This window comes from Rana temporaria, chromosome 1 (assembly GCF_905171775.1).
Source record: "Rana temporaria chromosome 1, aRanTem1.1, whole genome shotgun sequence".
Taxonomy (NCBI): domain Eukaryota; kingdom Metazoa; phylum Chordata; class Amphibia; order Anura; family Ranidae; genus Rana; species Rana temporaria.
The window spans coordinates 600,267,721-600,295,595 of NC_053489.1; the positions used below are offsets into that span (position 1 = coordinate 600,267,721).

Here is a 27,875-nt window from a genome sequence, read left to right on the forward strand (position 1 = left end):
CCTGGCCCCTTCTTGCGATTCGGCACTGCGTCGCTTAAACTGACAATTGCGTGGTCGTGCGACGTGGCTCCCAAACAAAAGTGGCGTCCCCTTTTTTAACCACAAATAGAGCTTTCTTTTGGTGGCATTTGATCACCTCTGCGGTTTTTATTTTTTGTGCTATAAACAAAAGTAAAGCGCCAATTTTGAAATAAAATGCAATATTTTTTACTTTTTGCTATAATAAATATCCCCCAAAAAATATATTAAAAAAACATTATTTTTCCTCAGTTTAGGCTGATACGTATTCTTCTACATATTTTTGGTAAAAAAAAAAGTTAGAGGGCCATATCTACGTAGATAGGCGTAAAATTAAGCGGGCGTATCGTAGTTAAGCTACGCCGCCACTACTTTGAGAGGCAAGTGCTGTTTTCTCAAAGCACTTGCGTCTAAAGTTACGGTGGCGTAGCGTAACTGTGCCGGCGTAAGGGTGCGCAATTCAAATGGATAAAATGGATAAGATGTGGGCGTGTTTTATGTTAATTCTACTTGACCCCACGTACATTACGTTTTTTTTTAACGGCGCATGCGCCATCCGTGGGGGTATCCCAGTGCGCATGCTCGAAATCACGTCGCAAATAGTCAATGCTTTAGAGGTGAACGTAATTTACGCAAAGCCCTATTCGCGAACGTTTTACGCAAACGACGTAAACGAAAAGTGGCTGGACTCTTCTTGCAAGCCCAAATTACATTTTATTCCTACCGTAGGCCATACTTATTCATCTCAGTAGACACATTTTCATAGGGATGAATGCAGATAGCAGCAGGGAAGAAGCGCAGCCTCTTTGGGAGACTAACGCCTGATACACACGGATGAGATTATCAGATGAATGATCAATCCCGATTTTATTTTTTTTGCATGCTAGTCTCATATCGCAAAATTAGTTGGTGTTTACCATAGTGTCGAAAATTCTCGTACAACAGAATAACATTTTGGAAGTGATGTAATGTGCTGTAGTGTACTTATATTGTTTTTTTGAACGACAACTGTACTGATTAAACAAAAATCATATGATCTGGTATTAAACGAGAACATTTTTTGTGCTTGTCCAATCAGATAATTTCAAATGAATGTCGTGATTGGCTCGCGAAAGCTGTGTATTAATGATCACATTATTGTACGATTGCTTTGAAATCTGTATTTTTCGTACAAATTTCTTATCGTGTGTACAGACCATTAAAGTACGAAGTAACAGCCCGAGGGCTTTCACACTGAGGCGATGCGCTGGCAGGAGAGAAAAAAAATCTCCTGCAAGCAGCATCTTTGGAGCGGTGAGAGGAGCGGTATGCATTGCGGGCGGTATTAACCCTTTATTGGTCGCTAGCGGGGGTTAATACCGCACCACTAGCGGGCGAATTCCGACTGTATAGCGCCGCTATTTTTAGCGTCGCTATACCGCCACCGCCCCTTCCGCCCCAGTGCGAAAGGGGCCTTACTGAAAAAGTGTCATATGTATTACTTTGTTATCTTTAGTAAATGTCAAAGTTATCGCTGAATCATTAGACCTACTGTAGGTGACCACAATATTGTGTCAATCTCGCTCCCTTTCTCGGCGAGATTGACCACCTACGAGCCCCATTGCGTAAGCCAGCGCCGAGCCGGCTCGCTACGATGGGAAAAAGCCATCATAGAAGCGACGGGGATCCGACTTGGATTCCTGACAATTCTAGCCGCGGCGTTTGGTATGAATCATGAGGGGGAACTCCATGCCAAATTTTAAATAAAAAACCGACATGGGTTCCCCCCAAGGGGCATACCAGGCCCTTAGGTCTAGTATGGATTGTAAGAACCCCCTAAGCCGAAAAAACGGCGTGGGGGTCCCCTCACAATCCATACCAGACCCGTATCCAAGCACGCCGCCCGGCCGGTCAGGAAAGAAGTGGGGACGAGCGAGCGCCCCCCCCCTCCTGAGCCGTACCAGGCCGCATGCCCTCAACATGGGGGGGTTGGGTGCTCTGGGGCAGGCGGGGCACCCTGCGGCCCCCCCACCCCAAAGTACCCTGTCCCCATGTTGATAAGGACAGGGCCTCTTCCTTGGGTCCCGGAGCATGATGGGACTGTGACGTCATAATAGGCCTATATAAAATCGGTGCGAGCTGCGCACCCAGCATTACAGCGGGAGGAAGCGACGCGTCAACATAAGAAGAAAAGATGAAGGCAGAAGAGGGCAAAGAAGAGCGGGCTGCGCCGCCGCTAGTAAGAGAGCTAAAAAGAAGATAGCGGTGGCCAGCCCCGAAGAAGGCACCGGAGAGCGAGTGGGAGAAGAACCGGGGAGCGCCGAGACGACAGTGGAGAGCAGAGAAGATGGAAGAAGACCTCCCGGAGAGTGGAGAAGACCCCCCCGGAGAGTGGAGAAGACCCCCCTGGAGCTGACTAATACAATTACTTTAAAACCCTGTGTTGTGTGTTCATTTTATTGACACTTTGCCTCCAGATGAATGGGTAGGGCTATTCATTCACCTAGGGTGGGGGTCGGTATCTGGGGGCCCCCTTATTAAAGGGGGCTCCAAGATTCCGATAAGACCCCCGCCCGCAGACCCCGACAACCAACGGCCAGGGTTGTCGGGAAGAGGCCCTGTCCTTATCAACATAGGGACAGGGTACTTTGGGGTGCCCCAGAGCACCCAACCCCCCCCCCCCATGTTGAGGGCATGCGGCCTGGTACTGCTCAGAAGGGGGGCGCTCGCTCGTCCCCGCTCCTTTCCTGACCGGCCGGGCAGCATGCTTGGATACGGGTCTGGTATGGTATGGATTGTGGGGGGACCCCCACGCTGTTTTTTTGGCGTAGAGGGTTCTCCTTACAATCCATACCAGACCTAAGGGCCTGGTATGCCCCTGGGGGGGAACCCATGACGTTTTTTTATTTAAAATTTGACGTGGAGTTCCCCCTCATGATTCATACCAAACGCCGTGGCTAGAATTGGCGGGAATTCAAGTCGGATCCCTGTCGCCTCTATGACGCGCTCGCTGGAATGTGCTTTTTCTATTCCAGCGAGTGCGACAGGTATTGTATAACAGAATTGTCAAATTTGCTCTTGTCCATAAAGGGTATACAGGTGTAAGAGATGAAGTGGTAAAAATTCTAACTGCAAACTTTTTTTTTTTTAAATCCTGACTGTTTGCGAGCAGGATTCAAGCCAATGGGGTGCGTAGTACCGCATATGGCCAGAGGTGCTGGGGCACCGGTGACCCTCGGAGCCGTTTGGAGATACTTGGAATCTCTCGGAAATACTTGGAAACACTCAGAAATACTCAGTTCCCAAGTGTTTCCAAGCCTTTCCGAGTTCAGCCGAGCTGTCTTCGAGTATTTCTAACTCTCCGACGCCCCCCACCTCTGGCCACATGCAGTATTGCATGTGGCAGAAGTCAATGCAGAACAAATTATCTTTGTTTCCATTGACTTCTATGGGGAAACTCGCTTTGACATGTGAGTGCTTTGGATTACAAGCATTCTCCTAGAACGGATTATGCTCGTAATCCAAGGATCCACTGTACTAAATTGTACTTTTAAAAAGGTACCATGCAACAAAGTCCAAGGCAGAAGGCAATAACGTCAGAAATTCATAACTTTTAATCACACATCATAAAATTACAATTCCATGATACAAATTCATGTGACCCAAGGAACACACATACAAATAGATCGGCTCTATACTCATCTTGGATCTATTTTGGCATACCTGTTATGAATTAAAGATACAAAATGCAAGGCCACAGAAAAGCTATTTTACATTTTGCACCCCCAGTCCCCTCTGTACTCCCCCACATGTGTTGTTATGCCAAGACCAATAACGGGGCAATTGAATTTGCACATTGCTGAATGTAATCCAATGAAAAAGAGAATGAAAATCTACTCAAACACATTTCTTATGGATAACATCATGAAAAGGTGATAAAGTGCCTTCCTGTGTCATTGTGTTAATGACAGCACCGTCATGTCTGAGTAAAATATATTAATTCACATGAATTTGATAGAATACAAATCTTTCCTGACTTCTGACAGAAAGCAATAAAGTCAGATTACTAACCTTGTAAATCAGGTTGTCGGATAAAAGGTCATGCTGAATTACATTTGATCTAAGCTGCTCATAGTACAAGATGTCCTGAAAAAAACGAAGTCACAAAAAGGAGAGTTTTAGAAAGATATATTGGCAGCAAAAAATGACATAAAGCATCAGATGGAAAAGTGCACTCTGCTGTGAAAGTTTATGTAACTGTAAAACCGAGGGTGTCGTAAAGAACTACTGAGAAGCATGTAGGAGGATGACATTGAACACTCGTGTAAACACACAGTACTAAAACTGACAGAAATGACAGAAAAAAAACTGAATGAAATACCAGCCGAAAAATAATATAACTAAAAAGCAGGTGAAGAGCAAATAAGTAATTCAAAAACAGCTGTGTTGTGGTGGAAAACTACTGTGGTGATGGGGAAAAATGCTCACAATTCACCTGGGTGAATGCAGGGATATGAATGTCTCCAGATTGTACATGTCTATAGAATGAGAATGAAAGGATTTATTCTTCCAATGTGATATTTTAGTTATAGGTGGAATCTGATGACCTGAGTCGTCTTTATACTTTCTGTACATCTTGGACACCTTAGTGGTTGTAAAGTCCGTTTTTTTTATTTTCTTACCGTAATGCATTTCTTGCATTGAATGTTTAGGTGTCAGCATCTGCCCCCCCCCCCCCCCCCCGTTTTACTTACCCGAGACCTCATTCGATCCAGCGCTGTACACATCTGCAGATCTTTTCTCCCCCCAATTCCGGGTCTCACTGGCTTTGCTGGGGCACTGGAAGCCATTGGCTCTTCATGCCGACAATCAGAGCCAGTGACAAGGGAGAGGGGGACAGGGCCAAGATCCGCGGCCTGTGTCAATGGATGAAGCAGAGGAACTTGGGTGTGAGCATACACGAGTGCCCCCATGGGAAGCGGCTTCCCATGGGGGCACTGTCCACAGAGGAGGGGCCAGGAGTGTCAGCAGGGGACCCGAAAAGAGGAGTTTCCAGGTCGCTTTGAGTAATTCCATTGCACAGAGTAATGCCGCGTACACACGATCATTTTTCAGCATGAAAAAAAAAAAAACGTTTTTCAGCATGTCTAAAAAACTAAGTTTTCCCAACTTCATCATTAAAACGATGTTGCCCACACACCATCTTTTAAAAAAATGATCTAGCAAAGTGCGGTGACGTACAACGCGTACTACGGCACTATAAAGGGGAAGTTCCATTCGCCTTTGGGCTGCTTTAGCGTATTCCGTGTTCGTAAAAGACGATTTACGCTTTTTTGTCTGTTACAGCGTGATGAATGTGCTTACTCCATTATGAACGGTAGTTTTACCAGAATGAGCGCTCCCTTCTCATAACTTGCTTCTGAGCATGCATGTTTTTTTTTTTGTCGTTTTAGCCCACACACGATCATTTTTTACAACCCGCAAAAACGACATAGTTTAAAACGACGTTAAAAAATGCAGCATGTTCGAATTCTTTTTTTTTTTTCATTTTTCAGAACCTGAAAAATGATGTGAAGCCCACACACGATCATTTTAAATTATGTTTTTGAAAAACAACGTTTTTTTTATGTCGAAAAATGATCGTGTGTACTTGGCATAAGAATGTATAGACATATTTTTTTTTTTTATACTTTTACAAAATCACTTTAATGCGAACTCTATGTTATAGTTTCCAACTCTATCACCATTCACCTGCGAGTTTGGTTGTTTTTCAGCTCATTCTGTTGCACCTTCCATATTCTAAAAAAAATGAAAAAAAATCGAACAGGGAAAAGGAGACCTCATTGGCAAAGTAGGCATGCAGACCCAGAACTCAAGAGAGCTCACCAGTGCCTGAGAGATAAAATAAACTGTCAGGTGCCTTAAAGTGGTTGTAAAACCTTGCATATACAGTGCCTTGAAAAAGTATTCATACCCTTTGAAATTTTACACATTTTGTCATGTTACAACCAAAAACATAAATGTATTCTATTGGGATTTTATATGATGGACCAACACAAAGTGGCACATAATTGTGAAGTGGAAGGAAATACATACATGGTTTTATTTTTTTACAAATAAATATCTGAAAAGTGTGGCATGAATTTGTATTCAACCCCCTTTACTCTGCTATGCCTAACTAAAATCTAGTGTCAATTGCTTTCAGAAGTCACCTAATTAGTAAATAGTCCAACCGTGTCTAAATTTAATCTCAGCTTAAAAACAGCTGTTCTGTGAAGCCCTCCGAGGTTTGTTAGAGAACCTTAGTGAACAAACAGCATCATGAAAGCCAAGGAACACATCAGACAGGTCAGGGATAAAGTTGTGGAGAAGTTTAAAACAGGGTTAGGTTATAAAAAAATATTCCAAGCTTTGAACATCTCACGAAGCACTGTCCTATCCATCATCTGGAAATGGAAAAAAAGAGTATGGCACAACTGCAAATCTACCAAGACATAGCCATCCACCTAAACTGACAGGCCGGGCAAGGAGAGCATTAATCAGAGAAGCAGCTAAGAGGCCCATGGTAACTCTGGAGGAGCTGCAGAGATCCACAGCTCAGGTGTGAGAATCTGTCCACAGGACAACTGTTAGTCAAGAACAGTGGCAAGAAGTACCGTACATCTCGGGGGCAAGCAGGAAAGAGTGGCCATATTCACCTACACAAAAGGGGCATGGAGAACAAGTGTAGCCACCTTAGAAGGAGGACATTTTAGAATAGCAGAAAAAAGCTTGCATTTGAGAGATGAAAACAAAAGGACAAGAGAGATAGAAAGTACATGCTAGTTATATTTAAACAGATTGCATTTATTATTTTTTTTTTAAGTTTTATTGAGTTTTGAAACAATAAACAGTGAACATTAGCACAAGATTTGGGTATACAGAAAGGTGACCAGAGGAGTACCCAATGCCATTACCAGAACATAAATACTGAGGTTGTAGAGCTGCACGATTCTGGCCAAAATGAGAATCACATTTTTTTTGCTTTGAATAAAGATTCTGATTTTCTCACAATTCTCGCAGTGTAAAATCTTTTGCATTATAAAAAAAAAATTGAGCTAACTATACTGGTCAGTTTTTTTATTTTTATTTATTAAAGGCATTTTTTTTAATTGCATTTGAAAGACCACTGCGCGAATACAGTGTGACATCAAATATTGCAACAACCACCATTTTATTCTCTAGGGTCTCTACAGTGTTTGGGGGTTTGAAGTAATTTTCTAGCAAAAAAATTATTTTAACTTGAAAACAACAAAATGTCAGAAAAAGGTTTGGTGTTTAAACTTTCCTAATTTACATACAGAAGTCTATTCCTTTGATGCAAAAGACAAATTGATACAATGTTTAGACTTAACGTTCCACTGCAAAAGAATGTTCTGATACTTGGCAGACTGCCCGGATTTTTTCTTCCTTTCTTTTGACTCAGAGCAGAGAGAAATATATGCATAGAAAGATCGGGAAATACTTTGTCAAGATCGCAACGGGGAAAAAAAAAATTGCCATAACGATTCTTGCCGAATTAATCGTGCAGCTCTATGAGGTTGATAAGACCACATATTCACAGGATATGCAGTCATGTGCAGTGGCATAACCAGAGTTATGGGCGCCCGGGGCAGAATTTTTTTCCCGCCCCCCCCCCTTGTATAAAGATCCACTCTGGTTATAAGGATAATTAGGACCATGTTTGAGATGGGCAACCAAATGTTATTCCACTCTGCTTGGTCAAGAGTTTTATCCTGGTCTTTTTCCCATTTGTCTACATAGTGGAGTTTTCTGATACCCATAAAGTGTGCGAATAGAGTGAAGGCAAACCCCCGAGAATGTGGATCCTTCTGACAGCGTTTTTTCAATACGGTGACAATACGGTGTGTAATCAAGTCTTCATATTACACCAGGGAAGATAGTGCTGCAGATGATTTACAGGTGAAACTCGAAAAATTAAAATATCGTGCAAAAGTTTATTTTTTTCACTAATGCAACGTAAAAGGTGGAACTAATGTATAAGATAGACTCATTACATGCAAAGCAAGATAGTCCAAGCCGTGATTTGTCATAATTTAGTATCACTTTAAAATATTAAAAAGAAATGCAAAAAAAAAAAAAATGATTTTTCCGAAAGATGTTCTCTTCCACTTAGAGGAGTTCAGCATGTACCTACTAATTGCTTACTTTGTAGAGGTCTCTTTTTATTAGGGTGTCGGAAACAAGTCATTTTAACTTTCCAGAAGGAAGAGTATGTATGCGTTACACCAGGGGTGCCCAACCTTTTGAAGAGCAAGGGCCACTTAAGCGACTTGGTAACCGGTCCGGGGCCACAATGAGCGTAGCGGATGGCAGCTCGGTCGGCTCTATAGGGCCCACTCTCCTCTTTTTTTTCCTTGCGGATTGGATTGGAGGTAGGGGTTTGTAAATGGACACAAGTATATTCACATCTTCCACTTCTTAGAGGTGAATGGAGGGTCCGACTGACTGTGTCTAAGGGGCCTAAGGTTGCTTTCACACTGATGCACGGTTGTTTACACGCATCACGGGTGCAGCATAGTTCACCTGTGGCTTTCCTGCAGGTTAGCTGCACTTTGCCATAGACTTCTATTATATTCTGTAGGTGTGGCACACTTTCAGAAAGCACACCAAACTCAGGTAATAGAAGTCTACGGCTCAGTGCAGGTAAACCACAGATGCACTTCTCTGTACCTGTGGACCAGTTTGAAAGCAGCCCAGTAACCACTGCAGAACAGATATGCCCATATATACACTGTGATAGTACAGTTTCCTGTCCTGGTAATGGTCGCCCAGGACTCTCCAATAGGCAGGAATCTCCAATCCTGGGACCGGGTTTTGGAAATAGCCAGGAGTCTGGCTGGTTGATTGAGCAGGTGGGTCCTGGGCTTATAGTAGAATCAAGACCAGTGTTCTGGACTCCACCCTCCCGAGGAGTCCAGGCAAGCAAGGGAGAAGCATGCATGTCTGCATGGTATAGACAGAGGACCCAGAGCTGTGGGCTGAACAGCACAGAAGCTGAGAGAAGGTACAGTGATTTGTACAGGTACTTTGGTACGTGGCCAAGAGGGCTGAAGTGTAAGCCTAGGGGGCTGTATTTCTGAAGAGAGCCAGTTGGCTTGGCATTTTCGTTTGACCATTTCTTTATTGCTGTAACAACTTGAAACCCCCTGCGTGGGAAATTTTGGATGGACGTTTTTCTTTCTTTTAATAAAAGTGGGTCAACAAACCCTTAAAAAGCACAACTGGCGTGGACTCTGCTGCTCACTGGTATGCTCTACCCAGATGCTAAATCACCCCAACATTACAACACTGTGATTTTAGTAATAAACTTACCTTTAATAAGAGTATTCTATTTTATTCCATACTAGAGCAGGAGGTCGTGGGCCACATCAGAGGGCTCCGTGGGCTACATGTGGCCCCCGTGCCACTTGTTGGTCACCCCTGTGTTACACTATCAAAGTCTGAGCCATATACAGTAATGTTCATGTGCTGCCACTCCTAAGGCCTCGTACAGACGAGAGGATTTCCGCTGGAAACGGTCCGGATTTTGAACTGATGGCTTGTACACACCATCAGATCAAAATCCGCGCGGAAAACATCCGCGGTCACGTGTCGCGACGCTGGAAGGTAAATTCTTCCACGCATGCGTCGAATCATTCCGACGCATGCGAGGGATGGGGATCGGACGGACTTAACGGGTGAGTCTGTACAGACGACTGGATAAGTCTGAGGGACAGGATTCCAGCGGATAGATTTCTTAGCATGCTAAGAAATTTTTATCCGCTGGGAATCCGTCGGCTGGACAAATGTCCGCCGAAAATTGTCCGCTCGGGCCTACACACGACCGGATCTATCCGCTGGAATTGATCCGCGGATAAATCCCAGCGGATAGATCCGGTCGTGTGTACGGGGCCTAAGAGTTTGCCTTAGCATATAAGATCAAACGCAGGTTAGTTGTAAGTTAAACAGGCATGAATAATGCATTTGAAAAGTAAACGCAACAATGCAGGGTCTTTTGTTTATAGCTGTGTTTTGTGTTATAATCAATAATGGTCATACCTTCCAACTTTCTGAAATGAGAAAGAGGGACACATTATACCTCAAAATATGTATACAAAAGAATGCCCCCATGACGCTCCCCAGTTACGCAGATCATGAAAAATGAATACGGTATATAAAAAATGATTGGTTAAATCTAAAACAGGTTTTTTCACTACTTCTTTTGCTTTACCTTTTCTTTTTAAAATACCAAATGAGAAAGGAATGGAACTGCACACAAAGTTGACGTCACCATAAATCAGAGTTTATTCCATGGAATGACTACAGTAGCAATCCCCATCCTAGAACTGCCCACTCTGACTGATTTCAATTAAAAGTTTCTAATCATAGAGATGGGAACGGTCCAGATGGAGGGTTAATTTATGTATGCTGGGCCAAGTACAAAATCAGAGCCTGGACACATCTTCAAGCGCAACATGGAGATTTGTCCAGGTGGTCGGATTTTGTACTTAGCACAGCATGTATAAAATAATCCTCCTCCTGGCCTTCCCCTATCCCTACGTGGCTTTTGTGGGTGCTCCATTAAATAAATGTGGATTATAGTGACACCATCTGGATCTCTCATTCCTGCACCATGTTAGGAGCATGGACAGCTTTATCGGTCCCCGACACCCGGCACCTAAGGTGTCGGTGTGGAGAGGAGAGGAATGTGTCATGCCATCTAAAAATTAGGTAGAATAAAAAGTTTAGTGTAGTATAACACTTTTGGTAGCAACAGTGGGTATATAAAAAAAAAATGTACACCCCTTTAAAATAATCACATTTTGTTGCTTTGCAGTCTAAAATGAAGACATACACAGTTTTTGTTTTATCAGGCTGCATTTACCAGTGAAACTTATAACATTCAACTGAAAGATATACTGTTACACCAACCTTTCAGGAAAAAAAAAAGAAAAAAAGAAACACTGAGTTGGAAAAAGGATCACCCCCTGTCAGTATTTTGTTGAGCCACATTTTGCTTTAATTACAGCCTTTAGTCTGTTGGGATATTTCTCTACTAAATTTGCACATCTAAACTTTGCAGAACTGTTCAAGTTCAGCTACATTTGATGGTGACCGTTTGTGGACTGCAGTCTTCAAGTCATTCCACAGATTTTCTCCTTCAACCACTGTGTGGTGATTTTTGGTGAGTGCTTTGGGTCATTGTCATGTTGGAAGGTAAACCTTCTTCCCATTGGCAACTTTCTGGCAGAGGGCAGCAAATTTTCCTCAAGAATTTAACAGTATTTTGCCCCACCAATTTTTCCACCGATCCTTACAACTACTCCAGTCCCTGCTGCAAAGAAACACCCCATAACAGGATATTACCACCTCCATGCTTTACTTTGGGAATGGTGTTATTTGGATGGTGCACTGTATTGGATTTCCACCAGACATATCGTTTGTCGAAGCCAAATAATAAAATCAGAAGTTTCAAGGTCTGTTTATGGTAGTCAGATGAGGAGCCTAAAATTTTGCCATTTGGCCTCAACACCAAACAATATTTCTGGCGGAAATCCAGTACAGCTTACCATCCAAATTACACCATTCCTAAAGTAAAGCATTAAGGTGGTAATATCCTGTTATGGGGATGTTTCTCTGCAGAAGGGTGATCCCTTTTCCAACTCTGTAATTCTATATATTTTTTTCCCCCCGATATATCTTTCACTTGGATTTTAAAGGTTGCTCTAGTAAATACAGCTGGATAAAACAGAAACTGTGTCTTCATTTCCGGCACCTTTAGTGCTAAAGAAAAATGCAGTCTGCAGTCTCTGACCATCTCTTGTATCATGTTTGCAATCTCTTATTTAAATACACTGCTAATAGTATTAGCAAAATTTCCATTCCATGCACCTCTAGCAGACATGATACAGGAGATGGTTAGAGACTGCAGACATAAAACAAGAGATCAATGCAGCCTCACCAGTGTCCGCGGGTGCAGCCTCACCAGTGCCTGGATCAGAGTGGCGATCTCCCGCTGTGTCACAGAGTGGAGTTTGAAATTCCCAGTCTGGATGGGCACTATAACAATGTCCTGCCTCCTGTGATATGTCACACTGATTCAATGTCTCAGCATAGAGTCAGCGTGCCGTCAATTACAGGAGGCGGCCACCTGGTCAATTCAGCTCCGACACAGGGAGATCGCCACTCTGCATGAGGAGGGGGGAGAGGAGGAGGGAGGGGAAGAATCTCGGTCTCTAGTCTCTAGCAGGAGCAAAGTTGCAGTGGCGAGTCTACAGCAAGAGCTCTGCAGGTTTACAGCATGTAAATTCTGCCACAGTGACCCCTGTGGTAGGATGACTATTGCACAACATAAGTCAATAAGAACTTGCAGCAGACTTACAGAATGTTTGCAAAGATAGTTGATCTGGAGTCATACAACTTGCTGCAATTGTGCAACAAACTTGGGAAATCTAGCAATGGCTTGGCAGGTAATTTTCAAACTTGCAGCACAATTGCTTGCTATCTGTAAATGCATTTATAAATTATCTATATATATATATATATATATATATATATATATATATATATATATATATATATATATATATATATATATATATACTAATAGTTAATTGTTGCAATATTTCCTTGGCTCTTTTTTTGGCTCAATGTCCAAGATTTCACTGTGTAATAGCCTCACAGTAAAGTTGCTGAGACAAAGCCATTTTCCAGACCAACTCCTTTACTCCAGAGCAATATAAAGTGCTTGGGATATTTTGAGGTGGAAAAAAAAAAAAAAAAAAAAACATTCTACCTGCTTAACCAACTACAATAAATTGTCAATTTCTTGAAATCTGTGTCCTTACACTGGAACAGCAATCCTAAATTAAACATAACCCCTGACTAACCAGAACTGAATCTGTTCACAGACAACCTCGGTGCAGTCATATTTTCCAAGGCTGCAGCAGAACATTTGTTTCAGGAGAGAGGACTATGGGGGGTAGATGACAAAAGCTCAGACATTACTGTCATTGACCAAGACGGCACGCTCACTGTGTCAAAGGATATGTGCAAAAAGTAGACTTTCATTGCAATAATATGTATTATACAGTTTTCAATCAAAACTCCTTAACCAGTATTCCAAAATTTTAAATGTAATCCCTTTGGATTGACATAAAGCTAGCTATAATGAGCAAAAATTGTAGAAAGCGCTCCCATTAGATGTGCTTTTGCTTACATTTTGGTGATTTTGTTCCTGTAACACGTAATGAACCTTTATAGCGATAGTACGCTAAAGCCAGACGTCTCAGAGCTGTGCATTTACCTTTCTTATCCTCATAAAATCTACAAGCAGAAGCAAATTCACATAAATTGCCTACGTGCTCTGCAAGTATTTCTTAGTATTACCATCACATATGAAAGGAAACGATAAAAAGATGAAGACAGGTTTTTTCATTTCCTAAAACTGCATTTTGAATGTGAACTGTTACATTTTCCTTTTGCAGAATATCCATACTCCATAAAGAGAGAGGGCCATGAAGTTTCTTCACAAGATTTGAGGGCTTAAGCCCTGTACACATGGCCGGGAATCTCGTCAGGAAAAAAAATAGAAACATTTCCTGACGAGATTCCTGGCAAGCTTTCTTGCTCGCCGAGTGTACACACACACACCAATCAACCGCCGTTCTTTTGAATGGCAAGAACACGGTGACGTCATCGACTACGACGAGCATGCGCTGGTCACATTCGATGCCGTCGCCGCCATCTTGCTACACCATGCCATGGAAGCTACCGCGCATGCGCCAAAGTCTCATCGAGCATGCACGGGTTTGCATGGAGGCAGGCAAGTACACACACGCTCGGGTTTCTCGGCAGGAAAACACTGCCGAGAATCCCGACGAGAAAATAGAGAGCAGGTTCTCTATTTTTCTTGTCGAGATTCCAGACAGTTTTCTCAATGAAAAACCATACACACAAACGTTTTTCTCGGCAGAAAGCTCTGAGCAGTTTTCTTGCTGTTTCTTGCTGAGAAAACCATGCGTGTGTACGAGGCTTTACTCTAGAAAAACTGGCTGAGAAGATAGGCAGGTATTATGTGTACTGCTGGAGAATCAAGGCTCCCCAGCTGGAGCTGAGCCAGGCACATTCAACTGGAAAGATACCCCAGGGCAGATCCACAATATGCTGATGGAATCATATCTCTAAGTTAGCATGACAACATCTTGGAATCACCAGAAGGAGCTGTAATTCATAGCCAACCAATGGGAATTCAAGGCCAACTTGACTAGCTCAGATCATTAGTTTCATGCACCAAGATTTCAGAGTCTGCACAAACTGGCGCGGGAGGGTTAGGGGTTCAATTTAAGAATTTGAGATATTGTAAAGTTTAAATTTATTTAAAGTGATTTAAAAGTGATTATAAAGTTACAAAAGCTTTGTCACAACAGATGCTTCTCCATCTGACATTTTTACATGCCGTATTAACACTGGCAGTAATTTTGTTTTGCCCGAGGAAAAAGCACATTAGTGACAATTAGAAATGCAGAGTTTTCTTTGTTAACCACTTAAGGACCGAGCCCCTTTCTGAGATTTTGGGCCAGATCCACAGAGAATTCTCAAAACAAGATACGATGGCTTCTGGGTTAGATCCGACAGGTGTACGTCTTCGGATCTAAGATGCAATACTTCGGCGTCCGCTGGGTGGCGTTTTCCGCATCGGGTATGCAAATTATCGATTTACGACGATCCACGAACGTACGCGCGGCCGTCGCATTTTCTAACGTCGTCTGTAGTCAGCTTTTTCCGGCGTATAGTTAAAGCTGGTATTTTTCGGCGTATACATAGGATTGTCATGTTAAGTATGGCCGTCGTTCCCGCGTCGAAATATGATTTTTTTTTTTTTCGTAAGTCATCCGTGAATAGGGATGGACGTAACTCACGTCTAAAGTTAAAAAAATTACGTTGTTGCAACGTAATTTCGCGCAACGCACGGCGGGAAACTTCTGGACGACGCATGCGCAGTTCATTCGGCGCGGGGACCCGCTTCATTTAAATGAAACCCGCCCCCAACCCGCCCAATTTCAAAACCACCGTCAGAAATGCACTACGCCGCCGCAAATTAAGGCGCGAACTCGCTGAGGATTCGAATATACGCCAGGTAAGGTACGGCGGCGTAGTGTATCTCTGATACGCTGCGCCGATGCAAATGTATGTGGATCTGGCCCTTTATGTTTAAAAACATTTTTTTTTTTTTGCTAGAAAATTACTTAGAACCCCCAAACATTATATATTTTTTTCTAACACCCTAGAGAATAAAATGGCGGTAGTTGTAATACTTTTTGTCACACCGTATTTGCGCAGCGGTCTTACAAGCGCACTTTTTTTAATAAAAAAAAAAAAACATTAAAGTTAGCCCAATTTTATTATTTTATAATGTGAAAGATTATTACACAGAATAAATTGTTACCCAACATGTAAAGGTTTAAAAATTGCACCTGCTCGTGGAATGGCGACACACTTTTACCCTTAAAAATCTTCATAGGCACCGTTTAAAAACATTCTACAGGTTGCATGTTTTGAGTTAGAGGAGGTCTAGGGCTAGAATTATTGCTCTCACTCTAATGATCGCGGCGTTACCTCACATGTGTGGTTTGAACACCATTTTCCTATGCGGGCAATACTCACGTATGCGTTCGCTTCTGCACGCGGGCTTGGCGGGGCCGGGAGCATTTTAAATAATTTTTTTTATTATTTATTTTACCTTTTATTTAAAAAATTTACACTTTTTTTTTAATAAAAATTGTGTCACTTTTATTCATATTACAAGGAATGTAAACATCTCTTGTAATATAAAAAAAAAAAAAAGCATGACAGGACCTCAAATATGAGATCAAGGGGAAAAACACTAAAACTGCAACAAAAAATGAAATGCAATTAAATGTCATTTAAAAAAATAAAACATAAAAATTCCTCTTTAGGAGCTATGGGCGGAAGTGACGTTTTGACGTCGCTTCCGCCCCGCAATAATATGGAGACGAGTGGGGGCCATCTTCCCCTCACTCGTCTCCATACTAAACAAAGGATGCCGGCGGCTACGGTAAGTGGCGGAGGGCACCGGAGAGCGGCGGGGCCCCTCTCCCATTGCTGATAAAAGTGATCTCGCTGGGAATCCACCGCAGAGACCACTTTTATCTTGAAGCGGACTGCCTGCTGAAGAGGCTACTGGGGTTATGGCAGCTAGCTGCTGCCAAAACAATGGTATTCCTCTTCAAAGTACCGACATAAAACGACGGCAGGCAGTCCGGAAGTGGTTAACCACTTCCCGACCGCCTCATGTAGATATACGTCGGCAGAATGGCACGGACAGGCACATCAACGTACCTGTACGTGCCTGCCTAGACGTGGGTCGGGGGTCCGATCGGGACCCCCCCGCTACACGCGGCGGTCGGGTTCCCTCAGGGAGTGATCCGGGACGACTGCGCGGCTATTTGTTTCTAGCCGCTCCGTCGCGATCGCTCCCCGGAGCTGAAGAACGGGGAGAGCCGTATGTAAACACGGCTTCCCCGTGCTTCACTATGGCGCTGCATCGATCGAGTGATCCCCTTTATAGGGGGAGACTCGATCGATGACGTCATTCCTACAGCCACACCCCCCTACAGTTGTAAACACACACTAAGTGTACACTAAATCCTACAGCGCCGCCTGTGGTTAACTCCCAAACTGCAACTGTCATTTTCACAATAAAGAATGCAATTTAGATGCATTTTTTGCTGTGAAAATGACAATGGTCCCAAAAATGTGTCAAAATTGTCCGAAGTGTCCGCCATAATGTCGCAGTCACGAAAAAAATCGCTGATCGCCGCCATTAGTAGTAAAAAAAATAAAAAAAATAAAAATGCAATAAAACTATCCCCTATTTTGTAAACGCTCTAAATTTTGCGCAAACCAATCGATAAACGCTTATTGCGATTTTTTTTTACCAAAAATAGGTAGAAGAATACGTATCGGCCTAAACTGAGGGAAAAAAAATGTATATATGTTTTTGGGGGATATTATAGCAAAAAGTAAAAAATATTGAATTTTTTTCAAAATTGTCGCTCTATTTTTGTTTATAGCGCAAAAAATAAAAACCGCAGAGGTGATCAAATACCACCAAAAGAAAGCTCTATTTGTGGGGAAAAAAGGACGCCAATTTTGTTTGGGAGCCACGTCGCACGACCGCGCAATTGTCTGTTAAAGCGACGCAGTCCCGAACTGTAAAAACACCTTGGGTCTTTAGGCTGCATATTGGTCCGGGGCTTAAGTGGTTAAAGTAAACCCCCCTATCGTTTTCAGCCAAGGAAGCCATGGCCCTCATGTGATCTGTTATAACACCAGTCATTAGATGGTTTGACAGTTTGGCTGAGAGCACAACCAAAATGAAACGGTTTTATGGATGAGTTTTTCCTTAACCACTTCAGCCCCGTAAGAATTTACCCCCTTCCTTACCAGAGCACTTTTTGCGTATCGGCATTGCGTCACTTTAACCGACAATTGCACGGTCGTGCGACGTGGCTCCCAAACAAAATTTACGTCCTTTTTTCCCCCACAAAAATAGCTTTTTTTGGGGGGTCATATACAAAGAAAAATGCAGTGCAATAATAGCCTATTATTGGTGATAATTGTGCAAATCAATATCCAGAAATCAATTCCCATTAAAGGGGTTGTAAAGGTAAATGTTTTTTCACCTTAATGCATCCTATGCCCCCCCCCCCCCCCGAGCCCCCGTTTTACTTACCTGACCGTTCGAAATTCCCGGGCGCGTCAATGTGATGTTGTTGGGTTCCCAGCCTGGCCGTTGATTGGCTGGGCGGATTGATAGCAGTGCAGCCATTGGCTGGCGCTGCTGTCAATCAGAGCGGATGACAGGGCGCGCTGGGGGGCGGGGCCAAGTGATACAGTCGGCGGCTATGGCCGCCGCTGTATCACGGGAACGCGCTCGCAAAAGCTTTCCACCATGCTCGCTCGCTCGCATGAGAGTAGAAAGCTTTTGCGAGGAGGTGCTGAGACAGGCGCCGAGGGACCCCAGAAGACACGGTTCGGGGACACTCTGTGCAAAACGAGCTGCACAGTGGAGGTAAGTATAACATGTTTGTTATTTAAATATTTTTTTTATTATTTATCTATTTATATTTTTTTTATTGGATATTGATTTGCACAATTATCACCAATAATAGGCTATTATTGCGCTGCACTTTTCTTTGTATATGACTTGTTACCAGAATTTTGTGTTTATTCTATAGTGTTCAGCTTGCATATGGGGGGGTTGTTTGGTTGCGATTTATATTTTTGCGTTGATTGCACTTCTTTTGTTTTTTTGGGGGGCATTTGATTACCTCTGCGGTTTTTATTTTTTGCGCTATAAAACAAAAATAGAGCGACAATTTTGAAAAAAAATCAATATTTTTTACTTTTTGCTATAATAAATGTCCCCAAAAAATCTATAAAAATAAATAAATAATTTTCCTCAGTTTAGGCCAATACACATTCTTCTACATATTTTTGGTAAAAAAAAAAAAATCGCAATAAGCATATATTGATTGGTTTGCGTAAAAGTTATAGCGTCTACAAAATATGGTTTATAGTTTTTATTGCATTTTTTTTTTTACTAGTGATGGTGGCGATCTGATTTTTATTGTCACTGTGACATTGCGACGGACATATCGGACACTTTTGACACATTTTTGGGATCATTCACATTTATACATCGATTAGTGCTATAAAACTGCACTGATTACTGTATAAATGTGACTGGCAGGGAAGAGGTTAACACTAGGGGGCCAATATGTTCTCTAGTGTGTGATTCTAACTGTAGGGGGAGGGGACTCACAAGGGGAGGAGACCGATGTGTGTTCCTCTGTACTGGGAACACAACATCGTTCTCCTCACCTATGACAGGACGTGGATCTGTGTGTTTACACACACAGATCCACGCACCGGGTTCCGTGCGATGCCGCGGGTGCACGCCCCCTAAACGGCCGGGAAGCCCAGGACTTCATATGACGTCCACTCAGGATGGGAGATCGCGTTTGTGGACGTCATATGACTATGGGAGTGGTTAAACATATCATACTTGCCTGCTCTGTGCAGCCCGACTCTACTCTTCTGTTCCCCTGCTGTGCTCCCCCTCTTCTCTGTGTGCCACTATAGGAAACAGTTTCCTATGGTGGCACATGTGTGGGCTCGATATCAAGATGCTCTGTGTGTCCACTGACACACACAGTGCTGCTCCATCATCAATGGATTTGATTAACAGCAGTAGGAGCCAATGGACACTAGACCTCAGGACACTAGACTAGCGGGGTGCAGGTGCTGCACGTGCTGGTTTCGCTGTGGGGAGGAGTGAAGAATAGGGTAAGTAAATCTACTTTCATTTTTTTCCCCTAGACATAAACAAGTAGATACTTGTACAGCCCCACTGCAAGGGATAATTTTTTTATTTGCCCTAGATTGGGCTTTAAATGGTAAATCGGAATTGTAAGTGTCAGTTCAGAGTTAAAGTATAACTAAAGGCAAAACTTTTTGGAAAGTTGGGGAGAGGGGCTGGGATGGTCAATGATCAACAATGGCTGTTAGGATCCGCAATGCAAACTTGGTAAGCTTGTTGGCAATTTATTCAAAAGGTTAAAAACAGTACATAATCCATTGAACATGAAAACAAAATGTTTTACAGCGCTGGCTCGGGCACTGGTGGGTCACTGCATCTCCGACGAGGAAGTCCAGGTGGAGGCCCCGACCATTAGAGCGACAAGACTAATGATCAGCGCCTCCACCAGGATTTCCCTGTCAGGGATACAGTGACCCACCAGTGCTCGAGTCAGGCCACAGCCAGGGCGTTATTTTAGCTAAATAGCTTCCTTTACCTTACTGCAGTTCTGGTTTCATGTCCTCATTGTTCGTTTTTGCTCTGATGTTGCTGTAATTCTGCTCTGTTCTGGACACTTCCTGGTTGTCTGTTTCCTGAGAAAAACAGTACTGGGAGCTTCTAGTTTCGTTTTCCGAACCATCACTTCTCTATGGCTCTTTACAGCACAGAGGCAGGATAACATGCAAAAACGAAACTGAAACTACAGGTACATTATATGATTGATTGTTATCGATTTTTTTAATCGTTTTTAAAAGGAATCAGTTAACTATTATGTCTCTATACCCTGTAAACAGTCATTTGAGCAAAACAATTTTTTTCCTTTACAACTCCTTTAACCTTCTTTTGAATAAATTGCCAACAAGTTTACATTGTAGATCCTTGCAGCCATTGTTGATCATCCCAACCCCTGAGCGTTGTCAGCTTTTGTTGTCTTCAGTCCTCCAGCATTCAATGGGGATACTACTTCTGGTGACCTGGGGATCCCCAAGAGATCCCGTTAATTTGCAAGGATATCCTCTCAATTCCTGTTTCAGCTATGGGACAAGAAGTGAAGGGAAATCTTCCCATTGGGACGAAGAGGGTAAAAATAAACATTACAGGGGTTATAATCTTCCTTTACTCTATCAAAATGCCTTTATAGTTATACTTCAATTTGAAACTTTGGAATAAGCGTTAAAGGAGTTCTCTGACCTAAAACTTTTAACCCCCGCTGTGCCCGGGCTGTAAAACTATACAAAATAAACTGTCACTTACCTGCCTACTATCCCCCGTTGTTCCGATATCGCCGTCCCGTTCTCTGGTCCCGGGCCCCTTCCGCTTCCTGTGTGTCGGTGACTCATAGTGCGCTCACCCTATCAGCGGCCGCAGCAATGTCCCGTCGCGGCCGCTGATAGGCTGAGCGCACTATGAGTCACCAACACACAGGAAGCGGAAGAGACCGGGACCGGAGAACGGGACGGCGATATCGGAACAACGGGGGATCGTAGGCAGGTAAGTGAAAGTTTATTTTGTATATTTTTACAGCCCGGGCACAGCGGGGGTTAAAAGTTTTAGGTCAGAGAACTCCTTTAAATGTGTGTGTCAGTTAAAAGTGTAATCAGGTTAGCCACTTTGAGAAGCTAAAAGGTTTACTCTTGAGGGGCCCTGTCATCAACTTAAAAAAATTGTAGATAAAAGCGCAGAAAAATCTGACAATATAATTGTTTGCATAAAGTGTTTTTTCTCACTATAAATAATTTTTTATTCACTTGCAATGTGCCTTTGAACTTGCAAGAATATCTGACTACTGAAAGAAGAGTCAATTCCTTAGCACAGCCACCTCCTTTGCATGACATAGCCCTCTTCTCCTTACAGTCCAATTACTGTCTGTATTGGCTCAGCTCCTTGACCCCTCCCCTCACCTCACCTCCCTATAGAACCTTTTATGTAGCTTCCAGGGAAGAAGCAAAAGAGAAGACTTAGGCCGCGTACACACTACCGGTCAAAGCCGATGAGAATGGACCGAGGTTCAGTTTCATCGGTCCAAACCGACCGTGTGTACGGCCCATCGGTCTTTTGTCCTTCGGACCAAAATTGTAAAAATTGCTTTAAAATCGAACCGATGGACCGCTGACCGATCGGCCAAACCGATGGTTAGTACACAAAAGCATCGGTTCAAAACCATGCTCAGAATCGACGCATGCTTGGAAGCATTGAACTTCGTTTTTTTCAGCACGTCGTGTGTTTTACGTCACCGCGTTCTGACACGATCGGTTTTCAGCGGTGGACCGATGAAAACGGTCCGTCAGGCCATTCTCATCGGATGAACCGTTCGTGTGTACAGGGCCTAAAGTGTCACCTGAGCGTCAGCATGGAATCTGTTGGGACTGTGGACATCACAACCAAGATGGCGGCAGGCGGCACCAAGTAGCATTCTTAGGGATTTGGGATTTCTGTACAAGGGAGGCTTGTACAGGTAAATAGAAAATACATTAAACTTGCATGTAATGGTATGGGATATTTATTTAAATAAATAGTCTTGCAGCTGTGTGTCTAAGTATACTTTCACCTTTCACATATACTAAACTTCGCAATACTTATCTATCCTTCAACAGCCCAATGTCCCTGGCCAACATCTTCTACCCAGCTTCTTCCGGGTGCCAGGCTGCAGCCATCTTCTTTGTCCGACACGGTTTGACATCACTCCTGTGCATGCGCAAAATTGCAGTCATCCCGACACACAGGTGCTGTGCCAGAATGTAAAATGAGCCACGCCTGTGCAGCTCAGTGTATATTCCAAAGAAAATTGAGCAGACAGGTAGGTTTCTGCCTGCTCCCAATTTTTTAAAGCAGAGCTTTAGTTCTGCTTTAGGGGCATTTAGGGGCATTCAGCCCAGATCTTTTAACATTGGCATATCTAAGTCACTTGCCCATAACACAAGGTTGGCATTGGTTATGCAGACGACAACAGAACAGATTACATACAAGGTGCCAGCCTCCACGACTTGGGGCCCCTTTACACCCATCTTCGCTGCACTCCATTACCACAAGTGCGATAATGTGCAGTATTTTGGAAAACGATGTGCATTGTGTGAAGAAAGACAATTCCTTTTGAATGAGCTGCCAATGCACCAGAATGGAAGAAAAAACAAAAACTTACCTGTATCGTTACAGAGCCAATGCATAACCGGCCACTGTTCTTAATCAATGCATAAAAATAAAGCAATGATGTCACTTTTTAGACCGTGTGTCCATTTCACCATGGCCTGCCCCTAATTCATGAAAGCCCTGTGCCAGCTTTAGTAAAAGTACTGACTTGTGGGTCAGATTCAGTTTTTTTTTTTTTTTTTTTACTACCGTTCCGTTAAGAATCTGTCACTATGACTGGAACATATTTTGAAAGACTTAACATCAGACCGGCGGTAATTAAGACTAACTCAAAGTTTACGTACAGGGGAAGGGGTGTGCTGTGTGTTTTATGTTTAAATTTATTTTACATAACATCATTGCAGGCCCTCCATGTCCTAGCAACCAAGGATGCAGGTCACACTAAACTGACTATTTGATCGACAGTGGATGGCAGTGGGAGGATACATAGCTGATACGAAGTCCAAGAGTGGCTTTGGAATCTGCCCACTGCCACCTGCTGTCAATTACAGGCAAAGCAGACCCAATGGGGAACTAGTCTTAGGCCCCATACACACGAGAGGATTTATCCGCGAATACGGTCCAGCGGACCGTTTCCGCGGATAAATCCTCTCGAGGATTTCAGCGGATTTCTCTGCGATGGAGTGTACTCACCATCGCATTGAAATCCGCGCCGAAATCCTCTGGCGATGCCGTGTCGCGCCGTCGCCACGATTATGACGCGGCGACTTGCGCGACGCTGTCATATAAGGAATTCCACGCATGCATCGATTCATTACGACACATGCGGGGGATCCCTTCGGACAGATGGATCCGGTGAGTCTATACAGACCAGCGGATCCATCCGTTGGGATGGATTCCAGCAGATAGATTTGTTTAGCATGTCAGCAAATATTCGATCTGCTGGAATCCATCCCAGGGGAGAACTATCCGCGGAAACAGATCCGCTGGAGTGTACACACCATAGGATCTATCCGCTGAAACCCATTCGCTGGGATTTTTCAGCGGATGGATTCTATCGTGTGTATGGGGCCTAATGCCGCGTACACACGGTCGTTTTATGTGATGAAAAAAAAATGAAGTTTTTAAAAACGTCACTTTAATTGACCGTGTGTGGGGGAAAACGTCGTTTTATGTCTTCTAAAAAACGACCAAAAAAAATTGAAGCATGCTTCAATTTTATGTGTCGTTTTTCAAAACGTCGTTTTTTACTTCACAGAAATTGACCGTGTGTAGCAAAAATGTCGTTTAAAACGACGTTTTTTCATCCGCGCATGCCCAGAAGCTAGTTATGAAGCAAGCTTCAATGGAAAAACGTGGTGAACGTAACCTCGCTTTGCTAGAACATTGTGAGAAAAACGATGGTGTGTAGGCAACTTCGTCTTTGAAAATTGAAGTTTCAAAAACGTCGTTTTTTACTTCACAGAAAATGTCTTTTTTCATCACATAAAGTGATGGTGTGTATGCGGCATTAGAGTTTCCACTAAGTTCTAACCAACTCAACAACTCAAATTCACAGATAATGCACCTGTTGGGTGGGAAGAGCCTGATGGGAAACTCTGAGACTAGTTCCCCAACAGGTTTGCCTTGTCTGTGATTGACAGTGCACCACAGTGGGTGTATTCCAAAATTATAGATCCATCCACTGTCATCTGCTCTCAATGAAAAATAAAGTCTCAGTTCCCAATCAGGCTCTGCCGACCTCCAATTTAAAATTCCTCGGCTATGTGCCTGTCAGTTTGACTGGTGCAATGGCGGGGGGGAGTAAGTGCACTAAGGAAAGAGGGTCCATCAGAGATGGCATTGCCAGATCTGTGTACCTGTCCTTTACAGGTACATAAATCAGGCGCAAGCACCGCCATTTTTAGTGCTGCACTCCAACCAAATGCTAAATAGCATCTATGACACCCTTTATGAATTCCCCAGACTATGTGTGTGTTATCAGTGCTAATACACTTTACCAAATGCAGCAGATCTCAGTACAAGCACTTGTTTAATTTATTTTCCTTCATATACACAAATGTATTAGTGCTAGGGATAATGTAATAGAAAATCACTTTCTCCCGTAGATCAGTTACATATGACAAACAGGCAAAAAAGGTATTTTATTTCACCTAAGCAAACTGATTACTTTGTCTATGTTTGACTATATTTATTAACTGTACCACAAGACTATGTCAAAATGGAAATTAGATATGCTAAGGTGACACTTGGGACCTGAAATCCATTAGAATATCTTATTAAAAAAAATGTTTTCAAAAGGCAAGTTCCAGCAACTCCTGGAAGCATCCACAACAAATTATTTCAAATTATTTGCAATAAATGAGCTTCTCTAAAACAAGCCAATGATTTAATAAAGAATAAAATATAATCATATACCAGTTGCACACCAAACCCCTGATCCCCCACACACACCTATGTCAATTCTCTGTAATAGGTTGGAGGCATGTCACAATTTTAGGAATAAGGCCCCGTACTCACGACCAAACATGTCTGCTGAAACTGGTCCGCAGACCAGTTTCAGCAGACATGTTTGGCCGTGTGTTGGCCCGAGCGGACCATTTTCGGGCCGATCGGACAGGTTTCCAGCGGACAACCGTTTCCTGGACTTGCTTTAAAACAGTCCGCTGGAAACCTGTCCGCCCGGACATGTACGGTCGTCTGTACAGACCTACCGTACATGTCCTGCCGCCCGCCATCCCTCGCATGCGTCGAATGACTTCGACGCATGCGTGGAAGCATTTTAAAGGCGGGCCGCCCACGTCGCTGCGTCATTGTCGCGGCGACACCGCGTCATCGACGCGGCGACACCGCGGACACGCCCCGCGTATTGTTTACGCGCGGACTTCTGTTCGATGGTGTGTATAGCCATCGAACAGAAGTCCCCGGGCAGTCCCCGGCCAGACATGTCCGATGGAAACGGTCTGCAGACCGTTTTCATCGGACATGTCCTGCCGTGAGTACAAGGCCTTAGAGGGCCAGTTCATCAAAAATGACCTGGATAAGTAATGACTCCAATTTTCCATACAGTCCTTTGTACCTCTGTCTACTCTTATCAAACCCTAAAGCTTAATGTACACGGGACGTTTTTACAACCTCTCCTGAACAATTTAACTTGAAAGATAGTAACCCACGTTTAAAACGTCCGTTTTGTCATGTTTACATGCAGCGTTTAGAAGCGTTTTTAGAAAAAAGCACTTGCGTGTAAAGTTGTGGCGGCGTAACGTAAATCACCCGGCGGAATTCAAATTTGGCGGGTAGGGGGCGTGTATCATTTAAATGATGCGCGTCCCCGCGCCGAACGAACGGCGCATGCGCCGTCCCTAAAATATCCCAGCGTGCATTGCTCTAAATGACGTCGCAAGGACGTCATTGGTTTTGACGTGGACGTAAATTACGTCCAGCACCATTCACGGACGACTTGCGCAAACAGCGTAATTTTTTTCATTTTCGACGCAGGAACGACGGCCATACTTAACATTGACTGTGCCTCATAGACCCAGGGGCAACTTTACGCCGGGAAAAGCCTAACGTAAACGTCGTAACTTTACTGCGTCGGCCGTGCGTACGTTCGGGAATTCACGTATCTAGCTAATTTGCATACTCGACGGGGAAAACGACGGAAGCGCCACCTAGCGGGCAAAAATTGCAGTTAAGATCCGATGGCGTAAGAGACTAAGGCCCCATACACACGATAGAATCCATCCGCTGAAAAATCCCAGCAAATGGGTTTCAGCGGATAGATCCTATGGTGTGTACACTCCAGCGGATCTGTTTCCGCGGATATTTCTCCCCTGGAAAGGATTCCAGCAGATCGAACATTTGCTGACATGCCAAACAAATCTATCTGCTGGAATCCATCCCAACGGATGGATCCGCTGGTCTGTATAGACTCACCGGATCGATCCATCCGTCCGAAGGGATCCCCCGCATGCGTCGTAATGATTCGACGCATGCGTGGAATTCCTTATATGACAGCGTCGCGCACGTCGCCGTGTCATAATCGCGGCGACGGCGCGACACGTCATCGCCAGAGGATTTCGGCGCGGGTTTCAATGCGATGGTGAGTACACTCCATCGCATAGAAATCCGCGGAAATCCTCGAGAGGATTTATCCGTGGAAACGGTCCGCTGGACCGTATCCGCGGATAAATCCTCCCGTGTGTATGGGGCCTTACGCCTGTCGGATCTACTGAATATCTATGCGTAACTGATTATATGAATCAGTCGTAAAGGATACTATATCTCTTTTGTGAATCTGGGCCCCTGTGTACATGTACAGATAAGATAACAGAGGAGAGTTCAGGAGCAGTTGAAAAAAATGCCTAACTGATCCTAAACATCCGTTTACCAGCAGCAGTGTACATGAGGCCTAATAGTGGCTATATACGCTGCATTTTTATTTATTTTTTACCTGAACAATGTGTGATTCAATCAAAATGATTGAATCTGCAAACAATGACCAAGTTATGATCGTAGCTTAATAGAAATTCAGTGTCATGGATATGCAATAATGTCTGGCAGCTTACCTGTCTCTCCATGTGTTCATTAGAGGCCAGACTATCTTATCTGGCTGCCTTTATCATCTCTCCTCCCTGTATGGCTCCACCAGGCCATCCCAGGAACTCTATATTAACCACTGCACTGCTGGTCTGCTTTGCTGATCAACGTTGTTTGTTAGTATTGTGTTCCTGCTTGCCGTGTGCTACGTTATCGCTGTGTACCGACTTTGGCTTGTCTCCGACTACTCCTGTTTGGCTGTGACCCTGTCCCTTGGTTATTCTCGTCTGTTTGTTCCCCCGACCTCGGCTTACCCTTCACTAACCCTTGTGTCCTGAGTGGCTGCTTCCCCTCTCTCCCTACGGAGCATGACCTAGGGGACTCCGGGGGCCGCGACCTGGATCCAGTTGCAGCGAAGGCCATCCTCACCACTAGAGGCTCTGGTGAATACCAACTGGATCTTAGATTTCACGCCCTGGGGAATCTTGGGCTCAAGCTTCCTGTAGGGTCCCCGTTTGTGCCCCAGTGAACCTCACCTCCATATCCACTCTGTGGTCCATCCGCAGCAGTCTGCTATAGGGTTCACTAGCTTGTGGTGCACCCCTGACTCCAACGGGGTGCACTTGTCACCTGGCCACAGGTGACCTGACATTCACTTTCTCGTGTGTGTGGCATATTGATCATATTGGCTGTCAACTAAAGATCGATTGTTGGTATTGGGAGGGATCGATCATAAAATAATTGATCATTTATCCAACCAATTATGGCCACCATTAGGTTATAACTCACAGATAGTTGTATCTGCTCATCCTCGAGTGGAATG

At 43.7% G+C, this 27,875-nt stretch overlaps 1 protein-coding gene across 1 annotated transcript in view; it reads right to left on the reverse strand.

Moving 5' to 3' along the window:
- TBC1D19 (TBC1 domain family member 19) overlaps positions 1-27,875 on the reverse strand; it is a 217,393-nt gene that overhangs the window by 81,898 nt on the left and 107,620 nt on the right. Inside the window, exon 12 of the mRNA XM_040335157.1 lies at positions 4,069-4,143. Within this exon, the coding sequence (XP_040191091.1) occupies positions 4,069-4,143 (75 nt within the window). The remainder of the gene's footprint in view (positions 1-4,068; positions 4,144-27,875) is intronic.